At 39.0% G+C, this 22,655-nt stretch overlaps 1 protein-coding gene across 19 annotated transcripts in view; it reads right to left on the reverse strand.

Moving 5' to 3' along the window:
* Nucleotides 1–22,655, reverse strand: part of LOC125466588 (eukaryotic translation initiation factor 4 gamma 3-like) — a 327,506-nt gene that overhangs the window by 84,824 nt on the left and 220,027 nt on the right. For all 19 annotated transcript variants that reach the window (XM_048561256.2, XM_059655645.1, XM_048561270.2 and 16 more), the window contains 3 exons: nt 19,228–19,941; nt 7,687–7,775; nt 1,821–2,052 (listed from right to left, as the gene is read on the reverse strand). In XM_048561256.2, the coding sequence (XP_048417213.1) occupies nt 1,821–2,052; nt 7,687–7,775; nt 19,228–19,941 (1,035 nt within the window). The remainder of the gene's footprint in view (nt 1–1,820; nt 2,053–7,686; nt 7,776–19,227; nt 19,942–22,655) is intronic.

The following is a 22,655-nucleotide window of genomic DNA, read 5'->3' on the forward strand; positions in this document are numbered from 1 at the left end:
CCTCAGCCAAGATTTAACAAAATCTACAACTAGTCTAAGATGACATGAACCACAAATGGTATTTGGAGATGTTATTACACACTTCTGTAGCAGATACGAATTGAATCTGGGACTCCGAGACCAGAGATTGGGATACTAGTACAGTGCCACAACAAATAGAGCTTGGATACTGAATACAGCCTTCCCAAGGCTAAGCACCTATGGTTCAGCAACATTAACCCCAAGTTCCAATGTTGTGCTCCTCCTTCACCAGATCCCATCAAACATGTGCTGCCACCCTGACTCATCGTCTCAGCTGATTATCCTACATTCAGTTTGTACACGAGCTGAGTATCCCTCATGAAACTTTAAATCTAGTAATTCTGTGTCAATGCTCCAATTTCTGTACTGTGAACTGCATTGTTTTCTCATGCTTTCTGCACACCACTTAAAATATTGTCCTTTGCTACATAAGACCCTGAAATCTCATTGACTGCAGATTATGTGAGCAGATGCACATTAGCAACAGCTTAAAAAGCAGATTGAGCATTAGTTTTAATTAATTTCTTTAAAAACATGTAGCATGAAGATGGATTCCAAGAACCTACATTAATCATGAACGCAAATGAGTTTCAACTTATGAAAAGTTATCATAATTTGTATGCCTCAAAAAAACCAGTGATTTTTAAACTAAGAATCAATTGAAGGCTGAATATTCAATTTGGTCAGATAAAATATAATTGATCAGTGTACAATAATTCATTTCAATTTCAATTTCAGTGCCAGTGGCACAGTGTTGTGTCCCTGCATCTGGACTAGAAGATTAGGGTCCCAGTCCCACCTGCTTCAGAGCTGTGTCATGACATGTCCAAGCAGGTTTTTTCTTAAAGTTAGAACTTGAATTTGAGCAAAACCCTTGAGTCAAGATTTCAAAACAGAATTCCTGTCGTAGAAGATGATGCAACACTGCTTCAAATAGCTGAAAATTGGGAACAACTAGTCACTGAGTTACCATCTATTCCACTTCAGTTATTCTTTGTTGCTTTAAAATCTTTTCCAATTAACTTTAGGATGTTACTAGTACAATACAGTTCAACAGGTACCAGTAACACTGTTTCTGCATTATGTCACCTTATTGGCAAGTGGCAGTCTGGCTACCTGTTGCAATAATTTCTGTGTCATAATTACAGCCATGGCCATCAGCACTCACTAGGCAATAATCGATGGAATCCGAGTACTAGAACAGCCATCAAAACTTGGGTGCTGTGAGGAACAGACTGAACAAAAGGAGATTTGATATGAAGTATGTACTGTTTGTCTGGCAAATATCATATATTCTGTGTTGACACTTCATATAGCAATTGTTTTTTAACACCAAGCACAATTACGTTAATTCAAAACTTTGATCAAGCGTCAGTGAACGTGATGCAGTGTCTGGATTTGGTTTACATAACCATGATGGTGTATTACTGGAGGACACAAATGGTGAGACGGATCTTACAAATAAATGTTAATCATTTCTCAATTAAGAAAAAAACTAAGTGAAGATTTATCCACATGATAGACATTACTGATTGAAGAGCTCATTTTACTTAATGCTCCTTTGTTAGGTACAATACTTCATAAAAGCGCTAACTATTGCAACTCCTCTGCTTAGACACACTGATAGGATTAATAAGTAAAATCTTTCCACCATCTTAAGCCCAGACAACATACAACTTCGCACAACATCTTGTTTCAACCCAAAAATTCCATTAACATCAATAAGTAAGCACATTCAAGATCATCAAATTCACTTAGTTACAAGCAGAAACAGCATGCAACGTGAAACCAGAATTTACCTTCCTTGAAGCTGGACACTACGTTGTCATCAGGACTTTCTTTGGTGCTGGTCTCGGTGCTTTCACTTTCTGAAACAGACTCTGAACCATTTTGTTCAGGTTCTAGGTCCTGATCCCCATTCTCTTCTACTTCATGTTTTTTAAAGTCTTCATCTAGATTTGCATCTGGAACCAAGTGATCTTGTTCAGGTTCAGGAGCATTTTCAAATGTATTTTCTTCTTCGACTTCAGGCTAAAACGTGGAGACGCATGTTACTTTCAAATGCTTTCCCAGCCCCATTTAATCATTTGACAAACAATGTAAAGTCTGATCTAAAAATCAATATTTCAAAAAGACCAACACCCAGTATCTTCCTTCCCATTTCCAGCATCCATATTGTAACTCTGCAATACTGCACACGGCCTGAGTGAAAATGGAAAAATCCCAAAACAAAATAATAATTTGAACATGGAGGAAACTGGCAATTTTCTTAAATATAGAAATATTGCCTCTATACCTATAGCAGGAGATTGTGGATTAGTTACTAGCCATCATGAAAATATTCAAAGTATACAATTTTTAATGGGAGCTAATGAAACTCAAGGCCTCAAGAGACGTACCTTTCAGGATTGATGACAGAAAACAGTTCTCACAAAAGTAGATAGAGTTTTGATGTCTTTTGATGAGTCTCAATCTGAGATTTGTAGCTGTTTGTTAACCAAAGGTATTTAGGGATATGGGCAAAGACCGATTACAGAGAGTTAAGTCAAAGATTAGCCATGTTCTTAATTAATGATCTGAGGGGCTAACTAGCCCTCTTTCATTGTTAAGTCTTGCTCCAAGCTAATCAGAGATCAGATAACTTGGTAATCTTAGTTGCCCAGATCTCAATATAGTTACTGATTGAGGAATATCACTATTGTTTACTATAAATCTCAATTAATGACAAGATGTTTGTACACTTTAGTGACTGATTTCTACAATCAAAGCATCAAGGCAGTACGGGTAGAAGTCAGGAATAGGAAAGGTGAAATCACAATGCTCTGGGTATACTACAAGCCTCCCGACAGCCAGCAGGACTTACAGGAGAGAATATGTAGACAGATTTTAGAAAGATGTGAAAACAGCTGGGTTGTTGTGGTGGGTGATTTTAACTTCCTCTGGATCGACCGGGACTCACTTCGTGCTAGGGGTTTGAATGGAGCAGAATATGTAAGGACCATTCAGGAAGGTTTCTTGACACAGTAAGCAATCAGTCCAACTAGGGAAGGGCTTATACTGGACCTGAGGCCAGGCAGGTGAGTGAAGTTTCAGTGGGGGAGCATTATAGGAGTAGAAATTGTCATAACGTGAGTTTTAAGATACTCATGGATATAGATAATAGCAGTCCTTGAATGAAGGTGTTAAACTGGGGGTAGGTGAACTCGTACAACTACCGTCAGGCAGGAACTGGACAGTGTTGATTGGAGGCAGCTGTTTGAGGGTAAACCCACATTGGACAAGTGGGAGAATTTCAAAAGGCAGTTTAAAAAATTCAGGAACAGCATGTTTCTGTGAGAATGAAAGAGAGGTACAGCAAGGTGTGTGTACCTTAGATGACCAGGGGTGTTATGATTTTGTCAAAAAGAAAAAGCAAGCATATTAAGGTCGAGGAGGATGGGAAGTGACAAAGCCCTTGAAGTATATAAGGAAAGTAAGAAAGACCTTAAACAAGGAATTAGAAGGGTGAAAAGGAATCATGAGAAGTTATTAGCAAAGAGGATGAAGGAGAATCCCAAGGCTTCTTATACATTTATAAAAAGCAACAGGGTAGCCAGCGAATGGGCCGTCCCACTCAAAGGCAGAGGAGGAGGTGAGGTTGTAACACAGTATTCTTTTATTGGTATTCACCAAAGAGAAGGATTGGAGGAGAATAATCTCAGGGAAGGGAATGTTGAACTTCTAAGCCAAGTTGCAATTAAAAAGGAAGCGGTGCTGTGCGTCTTAAAAAGTATTAAGGTAGCTCAGTCCCCAGGTCCTGATGGGATCTACCCAGAATATTGAGTGAGGTGAGGAAGAACAAGTTGCTGGAGGATTTACAGACATCTTTGTATCCCCTTTGGCCACGGGTAAGGTCCCAAAGGACTGGAGAATAGCTAATGTTGTCCCATTGTTTAAAAAGTGTAACAGAGATAATCCAGGAAATTATGTAAGGCTCATGTCAATGGTAGGGAAATAACTGGAAAAGATTCTCAGAGACAAGATCTATAAGCATTTAGATGCAAATGGGCTGATTAGTGATAAACAACATGGTTTTGTGCGGGGGTAAGATGTGCCTCACCAACTTGATCAAGTTTTCTGAGGAGGTGACAGAGATGATTGATGACAGAAAAACAGTTGTTATTGTCTACATTGACAAGGTCGTTCATGGCAGTCTGGTACAAAAGGAGAAGTCACATGGTTTTGGACTGAGCTGGCAAGATGGATACAGAACTAGATTAGTCATAGGAAATAGAGGGTAGCAGTTGAAAGACGCTTTTCAGAAATGGAGTGCTGTGACTAATGGTGTTCCACAGGGATGAGTGCTGGGATCTGTCCTGTTTGTGATCTACATAAATGATTTGGAGGAATACAGCTAGTCTAATCAGTAAAATTACAGACAATACAAGGATTGGTGGATTTGTGGATAATGAGGAGGATTGTCAAAGGATGCAGCAGAATATAGATCAGTGGAGGCATGGGCAGAAAAATGGCGGATGGAGTTTAATCCACACAAACGTGAGTTGAAGCATTTTGGAAGGTCAAGTACAGGCAGAAATTATAAGTGAATGGAAGAATCTGTAGAAGTATTGATGTGCACAGAGTTCTGGGTATGCAGGTCCACTGATCACTGAAGGTGACAGCACAGGTACACAAAAAAGTTTACCAGGATGGGAGATTTTAACTATGGATCCACTTTGGTTAGACTGCGTTTGTTTTCACTGGAACAAAGGAGGTTGAGGGTCGACCTGAAATAAGTTTATAGGATTGTGAATGGCATTCAGTGGAAAGTATGAGGCTTCTTCCCAGGGTGGAGGGGTCACAATTACCTGGGGGCACAGATTCGGTGGGGGATGTGGCGGGGGGACAAGCATTTAAAAGAGATGTGTGAGGCACATTTTTCACATAAAGGGTGGTGAGCGTTGGGAACGTATTGCCAGAGGTGGTGGCGGAAGCAGACAAAATTTGCTTGCTCTCCTCGCGTCTGTGTGGGTTTCCTCTGGGCACTTTGGCATCCTCTCACAGTCCAAAGATGTTCAGGCTAGGTGGATTGGCCACGCTAAATTGCCCATCGTGTTCAGAGATGTGTGGATTAGGTGGGTTGTGAGGCGGATGGGTCTGGGTGGCATGCTCTGGAGGGTCAGTGTGGACTTGTTGGGTCGAAAGGCCTGCTCCCACACTGTAGGAGTTCTATGATAATAGCAGCTTTCAAGAAGCACCTGGGCGAATACATGAATAGAAAGGGAATCGAGGGACATGGATCCTCTAAGTGAAAGCAGTTTTAATAAGACTGGCAAAATGTGTTGGCGCAGTCTTCAGAGACCGAAGGGTCTGCAGCTGTGTTATATTGTTCTTTGTTCTTGAACGAAATTCCAGTGGTAAAATGGATGCTATAAAATAAGTCAAGAGGAATAACTCAGTGGATTTAGTATAAAAATGATAACAAAAATAATGATAAATCATAATAACAAATTTCCAGATTCTGATGGTGTCCATCCCAGGAGTCTAAAGCAAATAGGTCGGAAGATTGCAACTTTCTTGTCTCCATTTTCAAAAGCTCACCAGATGCAAGAATCATGACACCAGACTGAAGATTGTTAGTACTGTTTGACAAGATCTAAAGGCAGACCTGTCCAATTTAACATCCATTGTGAGGATGTCACTGGAGTTGATCAGTCAAGCAGAGAATCAGCGTGGATTTGTGAAAAGTAGATTATATCTGATTCATTTAGTTGCATTTGTTTTTTTGAGGTCGCAAGCACGGTGGATAGGGATGCCTTCATGGGCACTGTCCACAGGGACCAACGGGACATATGTGATAAGATTCCATACTTCTTAGGAGAAATGAATGCCGAGGGAATAAGGTAAACTTATGAGATAGTGATAAAAGGAACATACTTATAGTTAGGATGTGACTAAAGATGTTCTCCAGATGTTTGCATTGACAGCACAATTTTTCATCACTGTATTGTGACATGGATGAAGAAACAATGAGTTGTACATCTATGTTTACAGATGATACTTTAAAGACATAGCAGGATGCACAGGTGCGAATGGAAAGTTACCAAAGAACATAAACAGATTCTAAACAGTGCAGAAAAAACGTCTGTAGACACAGTTCAACTTAGAGATGTGTGAGGCCATTCAATAAAGAAAAAAAACTTGGAAATATTTTCTCAATGGCAAAAGACTAGAAGCTGTGGAAAAGCAAAAATATTTGCAGTGTCTATGTACACACATCACTAAAAGCTAGGGGACAGGTACAAAAACAAAAACAAAAATTAATGGAATGGTGACCTCTGTCTTAAAGGATCAGAATTAATCGAAGAAATGTTTCAGTTCTGCATAGCCTGGGCAAGATCCAGTTTAGCATTAAACACCAAACATAGGAAAAACATATCTCCCGAGGGGTAAAGGACAGATAGCAAATCATACTTTGCTTCAGTGGCTGAAGTATGAGGATATGCTGTATAAACTTTGATTGTATTTCCTCAAATTCAGATAGTTCAATGGATTACATAATTGAGACACAGAATGATTAAAATATTCGACAGGCTGGACAATTTCCTGGTGGAGAAGACCAGAACAAGTGGACAAGATCTTTAAATTGGAACTAGGCCCGTCAGCAACAAAATCAAGAAGCACTTCTGCCACACCAAGTTGTAGAAATCTGATGCTTATCTTCATTCCTGCCATCAAACACTCCCCTCCCACCCATTTCCCAGCTAAAAAGTGCAAACGCTGCATCAGAAGACATTTTCAATGCTGAGATCAATGCACATCTTCAGAGAAGATATTATGGGTCAAAGGTAATTTTATTTGTAGGCATAGATCAGAAAGGAACCAACAGGCTCAGAATGCTCAAGGGCTTACAGTTGTTCCTGCTTACTGAAAATAAAAACTGAAAATATGTTACCTAAAAATCCAATGATGATAAATCAAAAGTATAAACTTAGTTTTGTCTCTGCAGAGTGCCAATTCAAAATGAATAATGGTAGCATTAAGAGTAACCCAGAATATTACCAGTTTAATTTTCTTTAAAAAAATTCCTCAAATCATTACAGACAATTGAAGTGAAGGCCATTTATCTCGACAGGCTGTGTCTGGGAGACCTTCTAAGAACAGTTGACACAAATAAACCCATTTTATCATAGCCTCTCCCCAGTTTATAGGGATTCTATAATGGCAAATTGGTAGCTACATCTCTAAGGTTTTAGAACATTGGAATAGGAGTAAGCTAATCAAACCCTTAAGTCTGTTCTACCATTCAAGGACAGCATGGTTGATCTATGGCCTAACTCATTAAACAATGACTGCAAGTGAAACACATAACATCTCTTAACAACTATTTGCATGCGCCACTGGCAATTTTGGCAGCATAGTGGCTTTAGTGGTAATACTAATAAATAGTACAAGTTAACATTGGTTTTTCTCAGATAACCAGACATTGTGGCTGAAGATATCGAGAATTAAGAAAAGCTTCACGGCAATGGTACTCCAAATAACAGTTAATATCCTACCTCAAGTGCCAGGGAATCATCCTCAACAGCAGTGGGTACAGATTTCAGGCTCACCTGTTTAAATTTGCACTAGAAATAAACCTCCAACATAATACACAAAGTATTGAATGTGTAAATTAACTCTTACCTTTTCACTGATCTCTAACAAATCCTCATCCAGCCTGTTCAGCTCTTTTGTTTTCTTCTGCATCTTTGGTGCAGGAAGAGATAGCGGGACTGTAATACAGGTTGAGGCCCATTATTCTCCTGGTCCAGCTTCAAACAGCTGAAGTCACTGGAATTCATTATTCACTACTCTCTTAGGTCAGGTTCAAAACTAAAATTGCAGTAATCTTTATATTTCAAACAATAGTATTCAAAAACTTTAGATTCTTACAGTTTAAAAAAGCAAGGCTATTGGATTCTTCTTAAGAAACATGTCGATTAAATACGGTGCATTAGAATATTAAACAAAATGCTACCATGTGCAGAAATATTTGTTTGCGTGTGAAAACTTTGACATAACCATGGGTCAGATGACTTTATTCAATCATTTCCATATAATGAGCTAAATGCAATTTTAGGGCTACATGTATAAATTTGAGATGTCTGCATATTTTAAAAAAGGGAATATAACAATTTGCAACAAATGTTGGACATGAACACTCAACAGAAAAAGACTTCATGCTTCCAGATTTCATAATGATTGAACACAGTTCCGAAATCCTGGACGCGATTGATCCTGCAGAGCTGCATGACCCACTCTTCTTCTAAATTCATATGTTCGTATGTTGTGCCAAAATGGCATTCTGTACTGAAAGTTTTGGTATTGAACAATATATAAATGTTTGTTAAGTTCCTTAGCAAACAAGTTTAGTTATGTAGTAAAGGCACTAAGTCATATTAAAAAAAATATTTGTTTGGTAATGAATCTCACAAACAGTACACATCATAAATGATCTCACTGAAATACATCCAATATTGATTTTTAAAAATATGAACACCAATGGAAGTATACTTAAACTGTATGATAATCATGTTGTTTGCCCTGCATAGAATGGCAGGACATGGCCACATGACAATTTCTTAATCCATGTCACACCATGGGGAGTTTAAGTAAAGATCATATGCATCCTTTTCAAAACAGAAAAATCATTAACTAATACGGTGCACAATTGTCTACGTTTACAGGACACTGTCAGAGACTTGAAGCCAGTCTGTGGAAGGCACAGTGTAAATAAAGGAGTGAAAAAACAGGAAGTGGAAGCAAAGGAAAAAAAATTATTGCAACAGAGATTCTCAATACTGGGAGATCACTGTGACACGAAACGATAATGAGGGTAAAAAGTAACACACGGCAGTTACTCATGACAGCTAACAGTGGATTTGTTTTTAATTTAAAATGTCTCAAATTATGCGACGCTATGAAAACCAAACAGATGCTACTGCATTTACACACAGACATAATTTAATTACCAAAACTATTTCAATGAGACTTGTAGTACACCTTATTCGCTTTGCATCTAATTTCCAATGCAAGCAATATAGCTTTCACTTTCCTTACACTTTACCAATATAGAACACTGAGTACTCTTTCTATTTTAGAAAATACATCCAGTTCTAGAACACACACTCGTTTTATGTTGGACCAACAACTTCATTTTAACACATACAAAGAAATATAAGAAAAGAACTAAATCAGAATTGTACAGAGTGCATTCAAACCAAAACACATCGGCAATCAGAATGATAGAATCACTGAGTAAGTTTGTAGAGTCCTAAAGGAAATAAGGCAATAGGTGGAGGAACAGGCAGTGTTGAGGAGGCATGACGGTTGCAGCAGGACTTGGACAGGTTCAGAGAGTGGGCAAAGGAGTGAGAAATGGAATACAATGTGGGCAAATGCGAGGTTATGCACCTTGGTTGGAAGGATAGAGGTGTAGACTATTTTCTAAATTAGGAATAGCTTCAGAAATCCGAAGCATAAAGCAATTTCGAAGGCCTAGTTCAGGCTTCTCTTAAGGTTAGCAGATGGAAAGGCAAATGCAATGTTAGAATTCATTTCAAGTGGTTTAGAATGCGAGTACAGAGATGTAATGCCGAGGCTGTACAAGGCTCTGATCAGATCACATTTGGAATTTTGTGAGCAGTTTGGAGCCCTGTAGCTAAGGAAGGATGCGGTGGCATTGTAGGGGGTCCACAGGTGGTTTATAAGAATGAACCCAGGATGAGGAGCATTTGAGGGCTCTGGGTCTGTACTATTATGGAGTTTAGAAGAATGAAAGGGGATCATGTTGAAACTTACAGAATACTGAGAGGTCAGCATACAGTGGACATGAAGACGATATGCTTCCATGAGGAGGAGAGATTAGAACCCAAGCATACAGCTTCAGCGTGAAGGAACTACCTGCTAGAAGTCAGATAATCAGAATTTCTTTAGCCAGAGGGTGGTAGATCTGTGGAACACAATGTCACAGTAGGTTGTAGAGGTCAAGTCAGAAAGTGCATTTAAGGCAGAGATAGAAAAGAACTTGATTAGTAGGTTGATCAAAGGCTATGGGAAAAGGTAGGAGAATGGAGTCGAGAAACGTACCAATCATGATCAAATGGTGGAGTAGACTTGATGGGCCGAATAGCCTAATTATGGTCCTAAATCTTATGGTCTTTAAAAGGTGCTTGACTGGGACTGCAGCACGTAATGAGGGAGCTAATAAGAGGGAAAGCATACTTGACTTTGGACCATCAACAGCAACAGAATTGCACTCACTATCTCCCACCCGATGGCATGGAAAATCCACCACTCCAACATGATTAAGCCACAATATGAACACTCAGCATTCTTTCACTGTCGCTGCATCAAAATCCTGGAACTCCCTTTCTTACAGCACTTTTGGTATCCCTACATCTCAAGGACTGCACAGTTCAAGGCGGCAGCTCACCACCACCTTCTCCAGGGCAATTATGCTTGAGCAACAAATGCTGGCTTAGTCAGCACAGCCCACATCCCATGAACAAATAAAAAAAAGCCAGACATTATCCATTTCAATGGTATAAAGCATTTTCCTCTTCTAATATGCTACAAGTTAACACCAGCTTCGTAAGCTTAAGCTACATCATTTTGTGGATCCATCCCATACGAAAGTGACAGTTATCCAGCATTTTAAGAATAGATTTCAAATGCAGCACCATAATAGGTATGTATATTCTCTTTCAAAACAGTTGCTCTTGAAAGATAGATATGTTTTAAAAGAATGTAGTATTAGAGATTAGGAATCCAAATTTAATGCTGACACTGAATTCTGATTGCCATGGCTTGGAAGTCTCAAATTATCTCTTTTTCAGAACAATCTATACAATAACAAAGCATTAAAACTTTTTCAAAAAGTACTAACCATACATCAGAACTTTCCACATACTGATCAGAGAAAGCAGAAAGATAAAAGCAAGAAATGGAATGCTTCAGAGTCATATAGATATACAGCATGGAAACAGACCCTTAGGTCCAACCAGTCCATACCAATCAAATATCCTAAATAAATTTAGTCCCATTTGCCAGCAGTTGGCCTATATCTCTCTAAAGCCTTCCTATTCACGTACCCATCCAGATGCCTTTTACATGTTGTAGCTGTACCGGCCTTCACACTTCCTCTGGCATCTCATTCCTTACACGCACCACCCTCTGCGTGAAAACGTTGCCCCTTCAGTCCCTTCTGTATCTTATCTCTCTGATCTTAAACCTATGCCCTCTAGTTTTGATTTGCCCCACCCCAGGGAAAATTTTATTGACACTATTCATGTCCCTCATGATTTTATAAACCTCTATGAGATCACCCCTCAGCTTCTGACACTTCAGGGAAATAGCCCCAGGCTATTCAGCCTCTCCCTAGAGCTCAAACCTTCCAACCCTGGCAACATCCTTGCAAATCTCTTCTGAACCCTCTCATGTTTTACAACATTCTTTCTATAGCAGAATTGCACATAGTATTCCAAAAGTGGCCTAACCAATGCCCTGTACAGCCACAACATGACCTCCAAAATCCGATACTCAACGCCTTGGAGACAGCAAGAACTGCAGATCTTGGAAGCTAACTGCAGATCTTGGAAGCTAGAGTCAATAAACGTGGAGCTGGAAAAGCACAACCAGTCAGACAGCATCCAAGCAGCAGCAAAGGCAATGCTTTGGGCCAAAACCCTTCATCGGGTCTGATGAAGGGTTTCAGCCTGAAGCATAGACTTTCCTGGTCCTTGGATGCTGTCTGTCTGGCTGTGCTTTTCCAGGTCCATTCCTATTCTTTATGCACCGACCAATAAAGGCAAGCATATCAAAAATCTTCTTCAACACTCTGTCTGCCTGTGATTACTTTCGAGTAACTATGAACCTACACTCCAAGGTCTCTTTGTTAAGCAACACTCCCGAGGGCCTTACCATAAAGTATATTAGCCCTGCCCTGATTTACCTTTCCAAAATGCAGCACCTCACGTTCATCTAAATAAATTCCATATGCTGGTCCTTGGCCAATTGGCCCATCTGATCAAGATCGCGTTGTACTCCGAGGTAATCTTCACTGTCCATCACACCTTTATTTTGACATCATATGCAAACTTACTAACGATGTTCACATCTAAATCATTTATATACATCATGAAAAGCAGTGGACCCAGCACCAATCCTTGTGGCACACTGGTCACAGGCCTCTAGTCTGAAAAGCAACTCTCCACCACCACCCTCTCTCTTCTACCTTTGAGTCAGTTCTGTATCCAAATGGCTGGTTCTCCACGTATTCCATGTGATCTAACCTCGCTAACCAGTGTACCACGAGGAATCTTATCGAACACCTTACTGAAGTCCATACAGATCTCGTCCATTGTTCTGGCCTCATAAATCCTCTTTGTTTTTTCTTTAAAAAACTCAATCAATTTAGTGAGATGTGACTTCCCACACACAAGCCATTCTGACTATCCCTAATTAGCCCTTGCCTTTCCATTGGGTATTTTTTGAGATACTGCTATTTCCCCATGTTCCATATCTTCTATATTCTTCTCCTCAGTAAACAGTGAAACAAAATACGCATTTAGTAACTCCCCCATATTCTGCGGATTCTATGCACAGGTGGCTTTGCTGATTGTTAATGGGCCCTATTCTCTCCCAGCTACCCTTTTGTCCTTAATCCAGTTGTATAATCCCTTTTGATACTTCTTAACCCTATTTGCCAAAGCTATCTCATGTCCCCTTTTGATTTCCCTCTTAAGCGTACTCCTTCTGCCTTTAACCTTCCAGGCATTCACTCGATTTCTACTGTCTATACCCATTATAGGCTTTTTTCTTTTTCTTGACTAAAACCTCAATTTCTCTAATCACCCAGCATTCCCTACACCTATCAGCTTTTTCCTTCACCCTAACAAGAACACACGGTCTCTGGACTTGTTATCTCATTTTTGAAAGCTTCCCAATTTCCAGCCATTCCTGCAAATATTTGCAACACTCCAATCAACTTTTGAAAGTTCTTGCCTAATACCATCAAAATTGGCCTTGCTCCGATTTGGATCCAGTCTATACTTTTCCATCACTATTTTAAAATTAATAGAATTATGGCCACTGGCACCTCAGTCACCTGCCCCACCTTATTTCCAAACAGTAGGTAAAGTTTTGGACATTCTCTAGTAGATAATCCACATACTGAATCAGAAAAAAAAATTTGTACACACTTACATTCCTCTCCACCCAAGCCCTCAATACAATGGCAGCCCCAGTCTATGTTTGGAAAGTTGAAATCCCCTACCACAACCACCCTCTTATTGTTACAGGTAACTGAGACCACTTTACAAATTTGTTTCTCAATTTCACACTGAATACTGGGGATCTATGTTGCAACCCCAGTAAGTGATCACTCTTTTGTTATTTCCCAGTGCCACCCAAATAACTTCCCTTGACATATTCCCAGGAATATCTTCCCTAAGTACACAGGCTGAAATAATGAGACACCATGGTTGATATTGATACAAAAATCTTTTGATATGAACACAGTTAGTACAAAACATGTTAATAAAATGCCATATTTGCCACTTTTTTCTTAGTCGAAACGATGCTTCTTTAAGAGGCATCAAATCACTCCCAACACTGAAGACTGGCATCAATATGGTGCAACTAGTGAAATAAATTTTGCATGTGATTCAAGCTTTAGGTCTGATTAATTCGATCCCAATTTTACATCAGTAGTTCAACTCCTAGCTTACAATGTTTCCTTAACTATGAATCGGTGTGCATTTGTTCTTATATTCTACATTAAGCACTTTGCATGCACAACAATTCCAGCAGATGTAATTATTCACACTCAACAAGCCATTGTGTATATCAGATTGCAAAAGACTGTCAAGTCAAGAAATATTTATAACATACAGAACAGTATAGCACAGTGCAGGCCCTTTGGCCCATGATGTTGTCTGACCTATTATCCCACTAAAATCAATCTAGCCTGCATACCCTACATTTACTGTCCTCCATGTGCCTATCCAAGAGTCACTTAAAAGTCTCTAAGTATCTGACTCCATCACCATTGCCGGCAGCGCATTCCACATGCCCACCACTCTTGAGAAAAGAGTCGCGAGCTTTGAACATTCAAATTGTCCGCGTGAATGAACCCGCATCAGTGGAGATCACAGAACACATCAAGATTCCACAAGTATTCAATGACAGCTCTATTAAAATCCTTCTGAATAGCTGCAGCCTGACTATCAAGAATTGCAACTACCACTTAAAACCTTATGAAAACATTTTATCATGACACTATTTATCAGATTTGCACATACATTATTCACACCAGATATACAGTGCTGAGTCATTACTAGAAATGTACTGAGCCACTCCTAGTGCACACTCCGGATATGAAATACAAAATAAAAAGAAAATTAAACCCAGCAACATTTCATGACTTTTGCTAAAATGTGTTGGAACTTTTAAGACACGATTGTTGCACAAACCAAATATGAATACGTGTCATTCAAAAATGTGGCTGCATGATGTAGAAATTTCTTTAATGAGACCAATGATAGGGCTTGTAATTATCTTCAAACTTCATTTGCTCACACTTAAAATTACACACAAGTCATCACAATTTTGAAGGCTTAGATAAATATGAAGCTTTAACTTTGATATTTGAAAAGAAGGTCTCCCCTAAAACTACAGCAAAATCAAGTACAGCACAAGAGTTAGAAGTTTCAAAGGATAATAGGCATTTCACTACTCAAAAACAAATTGGGACAGGCGGGCTTGCTGTACAGATAATTAAGTTGAAAAACAGAAAATGTTCTAAACACTCCACAGATCTGGTAAGACCTGTGGGAGAGAGTGAGTGCGTTCACTTCAACATTTCTGGTCAATGAGCTTTTGAGGATTTTGACAAATGTTAACTTTTTCTATCTCCATTTGTGTTGTCTGATCTGCAGTACTTCCAGAATTTTTTGTTTTTAATTCAGATTTCCAACATCATTAGTACCAGACAGTAAAATGGACAATTGATTAATTTTCAGCTATAAATGGGCTCAGGATCCCGGGAACAGAAAAGGAGACAGTAACTGAACAAAAAAAACTACAGATCTTTATCCTGATAACTACCCAGTGAATTCAGCGGAAGGCATCTGTGGGTCCGGAGTACCTTATTCATAGTACCTTTCAAGGTTCAAAGGTCGGTTTGTCTTGATACTGGGAAAAACAAATGCCCAACATTCATGGAGAAAGCAAAGAAAATGCATGAAAAACCAGAATTAAAAAAGCGTACTGTGTAAATCCCAGAAGACGAGGTCAATGTCAACTCCATTCACTTTATTGACTACCTCTAGTAAGTTCAGTCCCTTCACTGAAACGTTCCACAGAAGCTCAAATTCCTTCTAAAAAAATTTCAAGACTTCTCCACAAATCAGTCAAATTGGACTTCTACTGTAAATACATTCCTTCTGCTCTACACCACAGGCGAAATCAAAGTACCTTTCATTCTAAACAAAGTATTGCTACAAAAAAGTCACACTGCTCACACAGCATTTAACTGCTTGTGTTCATCCAGATCCCTCAAATTTAACACTGATGTTTCTACATGGACTGTTCACTACCATAAATGCTTTAACACACAAGAAAAAAATTATACTGGATTGCTTTAGACAAGTCCACTCATCACCTGATCCAATGTGCAAAGTCTTGAACGTCACAGAAAATGTTCAAATGTAGAGTGTGGAGTATTTTTAATAATCTCTCTCATCTTATCACACTGCACCCTGACATCTGAAGGAGAAGCGAGACAACAAAAGCTTGTGTCTTCAAATAAACCTGTTGGACTATAACCTGGTGTTAATTTTTGACCTCGTCTATCCCAGTCCAACACCAGCATCTCCACATCAGAGCATCTGAAATTTCTATCTCTACAGATAAAAACATTCTCTTTTCCATTATTGTTGGCTTGAAAATCAACTGCAAAATATCATACAATTATTACTTATTCCACCAATATAACATGTAATAACAGATATTATGCATCAAATTGTAGCCATGACAGAGTTAGGGTTAATTGTAACCCCACTGCAGTGATACTACGCAGAAATAAATATTCCAGTAATTCCATTGCAAACTTGGCACACAACTCCTTTTCGCACTAAACAATCATACAGTGAATTCATAATGTCTCACCAGCAATTCTACTGAGGCATAGCTGACTGCAAGTAAATCAATACTTGTGAATCCCCAATCCAATCCTGGTCAAGAATGGGCTGTTGTGCGTTGTTGAAAATCATAACCAATCCCTCCAAGTCGTTCATTGACCAACATCTTACACAGTCAAAAACTCATCTCAGCAACTCTCAGTCAGTGACTTACAGACCAATAGCACAGAAGAACACAATACTGACAAGGAGTAGGTCATTCAGCCCTTTAGGCATGTCCTGCCATTCAAAAGGATCATGGCTGATCTGGATGTGGTCTCAATACTTGTCTGCCCATAGCCTTGTCTCCCATGTTACCTTTGCCGTGTTTTATTTCAGCCCATTTGAATTTCATTATTTGAAATCTTCTGTCAGAAGCAAACCATCCTTCACTGTCATGAAGAGCCCGTTTCCTCCTGATGCTGCCAGGCTTGCCGTGTTCTTCCAGCCTCTTGTTTCTCTATCTTGGATTCCAGCATCTGCAATTTTATTTTGTCTCTGTCCTTCACTTATCATTTGGAAATTAAATCTGTATACACTCATCTACTACAAACTTTCACACTTCATTTAGTTAGTTTGCCTTCTAATTTAAAGTTTGCTGATAATTATTTTCAGTTGATATTCAAAACTGCCATTTGGTGTCAAATTATTAAATTTCCTCATTCAACCACAATATCCTGATCAAAGCACAATATAAAAATCTTTGTCACAACCTGAGCAACAAAAAAAAGTTAAAATCGACAGAGTATTCAATCAACTATATTTTTTTCAAAATACAGATAAGTTCTTATTGCCAAATACTGACCGAAAAGGCCTCTTCTGGCTTCTCGGCATATACATTGACTAGGAGAGCTTAGTCATTCTTAAACAGATTTCATTCTCCCCATTGGCTGCAGTACAATACAGCAGTTATCAAAGTTTACTGCACAGAAGATTATTCAACTCATTAAGTTTTTGCCAAATCTTTAATTGCCCCGTTCTCTTTCCATAACACAATAACCTTCCTTAAAGGATGCTGCAATTGTGTCCATTTGGCAAACCATACCATGCCCTAAGACCATCTACACGATGGCATTTCTTCACGTGTAATTCCTCTCATCTCAATTAAATCTGTACATACTTGTACTCCGCACTATTATTTACACAATTAAAATGACAGAAACCTTTTTATCATTTTAATTACCAGCATTTTTACGAAATTAAATTCCATGACCTCTAAGTCTCTGTTCCTCCACAGCGGATAGCACATTTTGTTTTCTTTTCTTGATTTTCCTGCCAAAGTGCATCACTTCTCGTAATCTATAATTAATCCATGTTTAAAGGTACATGAGAGGTACAAACGGCTTTTTGCAAATTGATGAGCCATGACAATGTGTGTCTACCTTGTAATACATCTTTTCCATGATTTTCATCCAATTCAAAACTTGACATTAAAATTAAAACTTTATTCCTCCTACTTATTTCTAAAAGTTGTCAATCTCTCTCAACGAGGTGAGGTTTTATGATTGCAAACCATTAATTAGGTCAGACTGGTTTCCAAGTTGGAACCATGGTTATTGCATTATCTGAAACACAAATTATTCTGATAGTCTATGCCACAAAGTGGATGGCTCTTCATATGCAAAAAAATCTAGTCTTCTTGAGAGGTGAAGGTAAATTATATATTCAACATTATGAACAAAATCTCAGAAGTCTATACTATCATAACTTACCTACATACAATCTATAAATTAGGAAGATAATCTTCATGCAGGTGAAGCTATGTGAAATTAATGCATGCATTAAGGTTTTCTCATCATTTTGCCAAATTTCACTCCTAAAGGTGCTGTCATCTTGCCAGGAAATGGCTCGATTAGTGGCAACTGCCCTTTGATATCTCAACAGACTATTTCTTTAAGTGATCCACTCATATAATGTGGATATCACTGCCCAGGATAATATTTATTGCCCTTCCCTAAACATTCGAGGTAATGATGAAGCACTGAATTGCTGCAGTCCATGTGGCATAAATACCCAGAGTGTTACTAACTGGAGCTCCAGGACATTAACCCAATGCTAATGAAAGAACAGGCATTTCTGTTTTAAAACTCAATCTGTCCAGGGATGGACAAGAAATACTTCCAGACATTTTCCGTTCAACCTGTTCAGCACTGTATTACACAGCTCCGGAGCAGACAGGGCTTGAATCCAGACCTTCTGGCACAGAGGCATGAACGCTAACACTGCACTAGACGGGCCCAGGAACAACAAATTACTTGTAAGTGAGGATGAATTATAACTTGGAAGGAAACTCATAGGCAATGCTGCTCATACGTTGCGCACTGCACGTTTTATGTAAATCTGGCAAACTGATGAATGAAATGATGTCTGAGTTTAGTTCAATGAATGCACACTTTCAAGATAAATCCAGCTGTGATCAGTGCAGAATAGCTACAGATTTTTCTTCTAGCCAAGGACTGTGTTGCCAGTTTTGGGTAGTATTATCTTGAGTCTAATCAGCTAAATCAGAACACCCGAGTTTAAACATTTCATGTCAAACCAGTTGTGCACTGGAGTAGGCTTCAAAGCTTTATGAAAATAATTCCTTCCTAATTGTATTAAGAATTCATATTTCAGTATCAATCAAGTTAAAATTAAATACCTACAGATATAATTGAAAAAATACATGAATTTTGAATATAATACAAAGATTTATAGGATAATCAGGTGAAAAAGTTAATTCAGCAAAATGAACTGGAGACTGAACATCAACTATCGTCGAACAAAAACTAGCAGATCTTTCTTACACCACCAGCATTATATGCAAGCACTGAAAACTTTTAAAAAGTCTCCAGTAAGATATGAATTGGCATTGTTCAAACAAGGTTACGAAGGTATTTGGAAACAGCTCTCATCTTGGAAAAGGCTTGTCTTATATGGATTATTACCATTATGACACAATTATCTTTTTAAAAATTCCTAAGATCAGACATTATACAGACAGTCTTATTCAACGCAAACCTACCATACATAATCTCTGGGCTTTTTTTGGAGTTTAACTGTTGTGATTCATTTTCCTCTACCTCTTTCTCCTCCTCTTCAACAGAATCTTTGCCTTCCACATCCTGGCCTTTGTCATCAATAATAGGAGCCTCCTCCTTGTTCACTTCCTCTGCTGTAACTTCCAGATTGGTGCAAATAGCAACAGTGGAAGGTGTTACCGCCATTTCTGTCCGAAGAATGTCTGGAATCTCCATTGTAGTGGAGAGTGGAGGAAGGTCTTGTGAAACACTTTCTAAGGTGCTTTGTGTTAGTTCTTGTCCTGCAATGCCATTCACGTCTTTAATTGAATTGATAGTAGCAGGTACTATAATCTCATTAGCTGGATCAATAATCACTTCTCCAGATAGATTTTCACTGTCCTGCTCTTCTTGTTTATCTTCTTCCACTTCCCCATGCAAACATAAGTTAGGTGCAGGGTTCTGCTCTTCATTAGGAATGGATGGCACAGATTCTTCCACAGAATCCAAAGGTGGAAAAACTGAATTGCTAGTAGTAGGTTCCACTGTTAACTCCTCTTCTTCCTCCTCCTCTTCTTCTTCCTCCTCCTCCTGTTCCTCCACTTGTACATGGACAGGGTCAGGAGGTTCTCCATCTACGTCTTTATTTTCTTCTACAGTGTCCGATCTTACATCTGGTGAAGCACTTTTCACCATTGGCTCCTGCTTTGGTTTGTCCTCTGGGAATAGAAAGAAAAAGCAAATTTTAGTACATTGTGGTTATACAAACCAGTAGTTTACCTAGATCACATTTTTAATCGTGTGTAAACAAAATGTAGGCTAAAATTTCTAACATTTCTAAAACAAAACATTGGACAACTAGTACTGCTTTGTAACTGACAACCTCTCCAAGAACATAACAGAAATATAGCTACTGAGGGAGAAAAATCCATTCTGCTAGAGTGGTCTCAGCTGCTCATCCTGATCAATTTATAACATCTACGTGCATAGCAGAAGCACAGAATATTCTGGTTTCTCAAATTAAAGTTCCTTCATTAATAACTTCACTTTCAACAGAGTCTGATTCACTGTTTCTCATCTTTACTGAGTTACCAATCAGGAAAGATGGAAATTTTTTTATTTTGGATCGTTTAATGAATAACATTAGTTTTGAACTTTTAAGTCAACATCCGAGTACAATATGGTCAAAGTTATAATTTATATCATTTGTTCTTGAATGAAGAGTTTGAAACATGACATGATCGAAACACGGAGAAATTGAGCTTTTGCCTTCCAAAATCATCTCTTGAAATCAACCACCAACATCAGCGAATTCTCAACAGCAAAAAATTATTATCCATCATGTATGGCTATAATGGATTTTAAGCCTTGTTTTTAAGATACTCAAAGAACTGAAGCTAAACAATTCTGGCCAAAGCTGCATAAAACATGAATTCATTACATAGTTCTGTCTAGAAGTAATAAAGCATTGCAGTCTTTAAGTCAAAGGTGTGACCCAAAACGTGAGGCACACTTTGCAACCTGAGGCTTGCACATTCCTTGAGGAATTTTTGGATATTGCAATTATAAGTAGTTAATACTTGCAAATAGCAACAAACAGTGTTAGACTGTGCTTCATATGGTACATCTCTTTTCTAAGTTCAGCTACACTAGAAGCTACGGATCGAACAAGTTGGCACACTTCAGCAACTAGAGCGCTGGATACATCTGAATGCCAATATTACACTTTAAAGGACTGTAGTGGTTCAAGCAGGCAGCTCACTTTCACTTTTCTGACAGGAATTTAGGAATGAGTAATGAATGCTGGTTTAGCCAACAACATAAGTCCCCTGGGCCTGAAGGGATTTATCCAAGGATTCTATGGGAAGTGAGGGAAGAGATTGCAAGGCCTTTGGTGATTATCTTTTAGTATTTGTTGTCCATAGGTATAGTGTCAGAAGATTGGAGAGAGACAAATATCATTCACTTGTTCAAAATGGGAATAGGGATAACCCTGGAAATTACAGGCCAGTTAGTCTTACTTCAGTGATGGGCAAATTATTGGAAAGAGCTCTGACAGACAGGATTTATGATCGCTTGGATAGGCACAGTTTGATTCATGTCAGTCAGCATGGATTTGTGAGGGTACATCATGCCTCGCAAACCTTAGTGAATTCTTTGAAGAGGTGTCCAAACATGTGGATGAAGGTAGAGCGGTGGATGTGGTATACATGGATTTAAGCAAGGCGTTTGATAAGGTTCCCCTGGTAGGCTCATGCACAAAGTAAGGAGGCATGGAATAGAGGGAAATGTGGCAGATTGGATTATGACCCTTAGAAGACAAGGGGTGGTAGTGGACGGAAACTATTCAACATGGTGCTCAGTTACGAGCAGTGTACCACAAGGATCTGTTCTGGGTGCCCTCTTCTATTTGTGATCTTTGTGAATGATTTGGATGTTGGAGTGGAAGGGTGGATTAGTAAGTACGCGGACGATATAAAGGCGGTTCGAGTTGTAGGCAGTGCAGATGGGTTGTTCTAGGTTACAAAGCGACATTGATAGGAATCCGAGCTGGGCTGAGAAGTGGCAGATGGCACTTAACCCTGAAAAATGTAAGGTGATTTATTTTGGAAGGACAAACATGAAAGCAGAATACAGGGTTAACAGAAAGATTCTTGGCAGTATGGAGGTGCAGAGGGATCTTGGGGTTCATGCCTACAGTTCCCTGAAAGCTGCCACCCAGGTGGGTAGAGTTGTAAAGAAGGCGTATGGTGTGTTAGCTTTCATTAATAGAGGGATTGAGTTCAAGAGCCGTGAAGTTATGCTCCAGCTATACAACCTGGTTCGGCCACATCTGGAGTATTTTCCCCAATTCTCATCGCCTCGTTACAGGAAAGATGTAAAAGCGTTGGAAACGATGCAGAGGAGATTTACCACGATGTTGCCTGGGAACGGAGGGAAGGTCTTACAAGAAAAGGTTGAAAGATCTAGGGCATTTCTCTTTGGAACAACGAGCGATGAGAGGTGACTTGATAGAGGTGTACAAAATGATCAGCGGTATAGATAGAGTGGACAGCCAGAGACTTTTTCCTAGGGTGGGGATATAGTTTTAAAATGAGTAGAGGTAGATATAGGGGAGACGTCAGAGTTAGGTTCTTTACTCAGAGAGTGGTCGGGGCATGGAATGCATTGTCGGAGAGGATAGAGTCGGCCTCATTAGTGGCAGTAAAGCGGCTATTAGATAGGCATTTGGATGATAGTATAAGATAGGGGTGGAGGTTAGATAGACCTTAGGTTTATGGTAAAAGTTCCGCACAGCATCATAGGCTGAAGGGCCTATTCTATGTTCTACACACCCAATAAATTAGTTTAAAAAAGGTTCTGTTAACTTTCTATAATCTGTACAGGAGAAATAACTAACTGGATGAAAGGTCATTCTTGTGGCTACAATTAA

Source organism: Stegostoma tigrinum, chromosome 28 (assembly GCF_030684315.1).
Source record: "Stegostoma tigrinum isolate sSteTig4 chromosome 28, sSteTig4.hap1, whole genome shotgun sequence".
Lineage (NCBI taxonomy): Eukaryota > Metazoa > Chordata > Chondrichthyes > Orectolobiformes > Stegostomatidae > Stegostoma > Stegostoma tigrinum.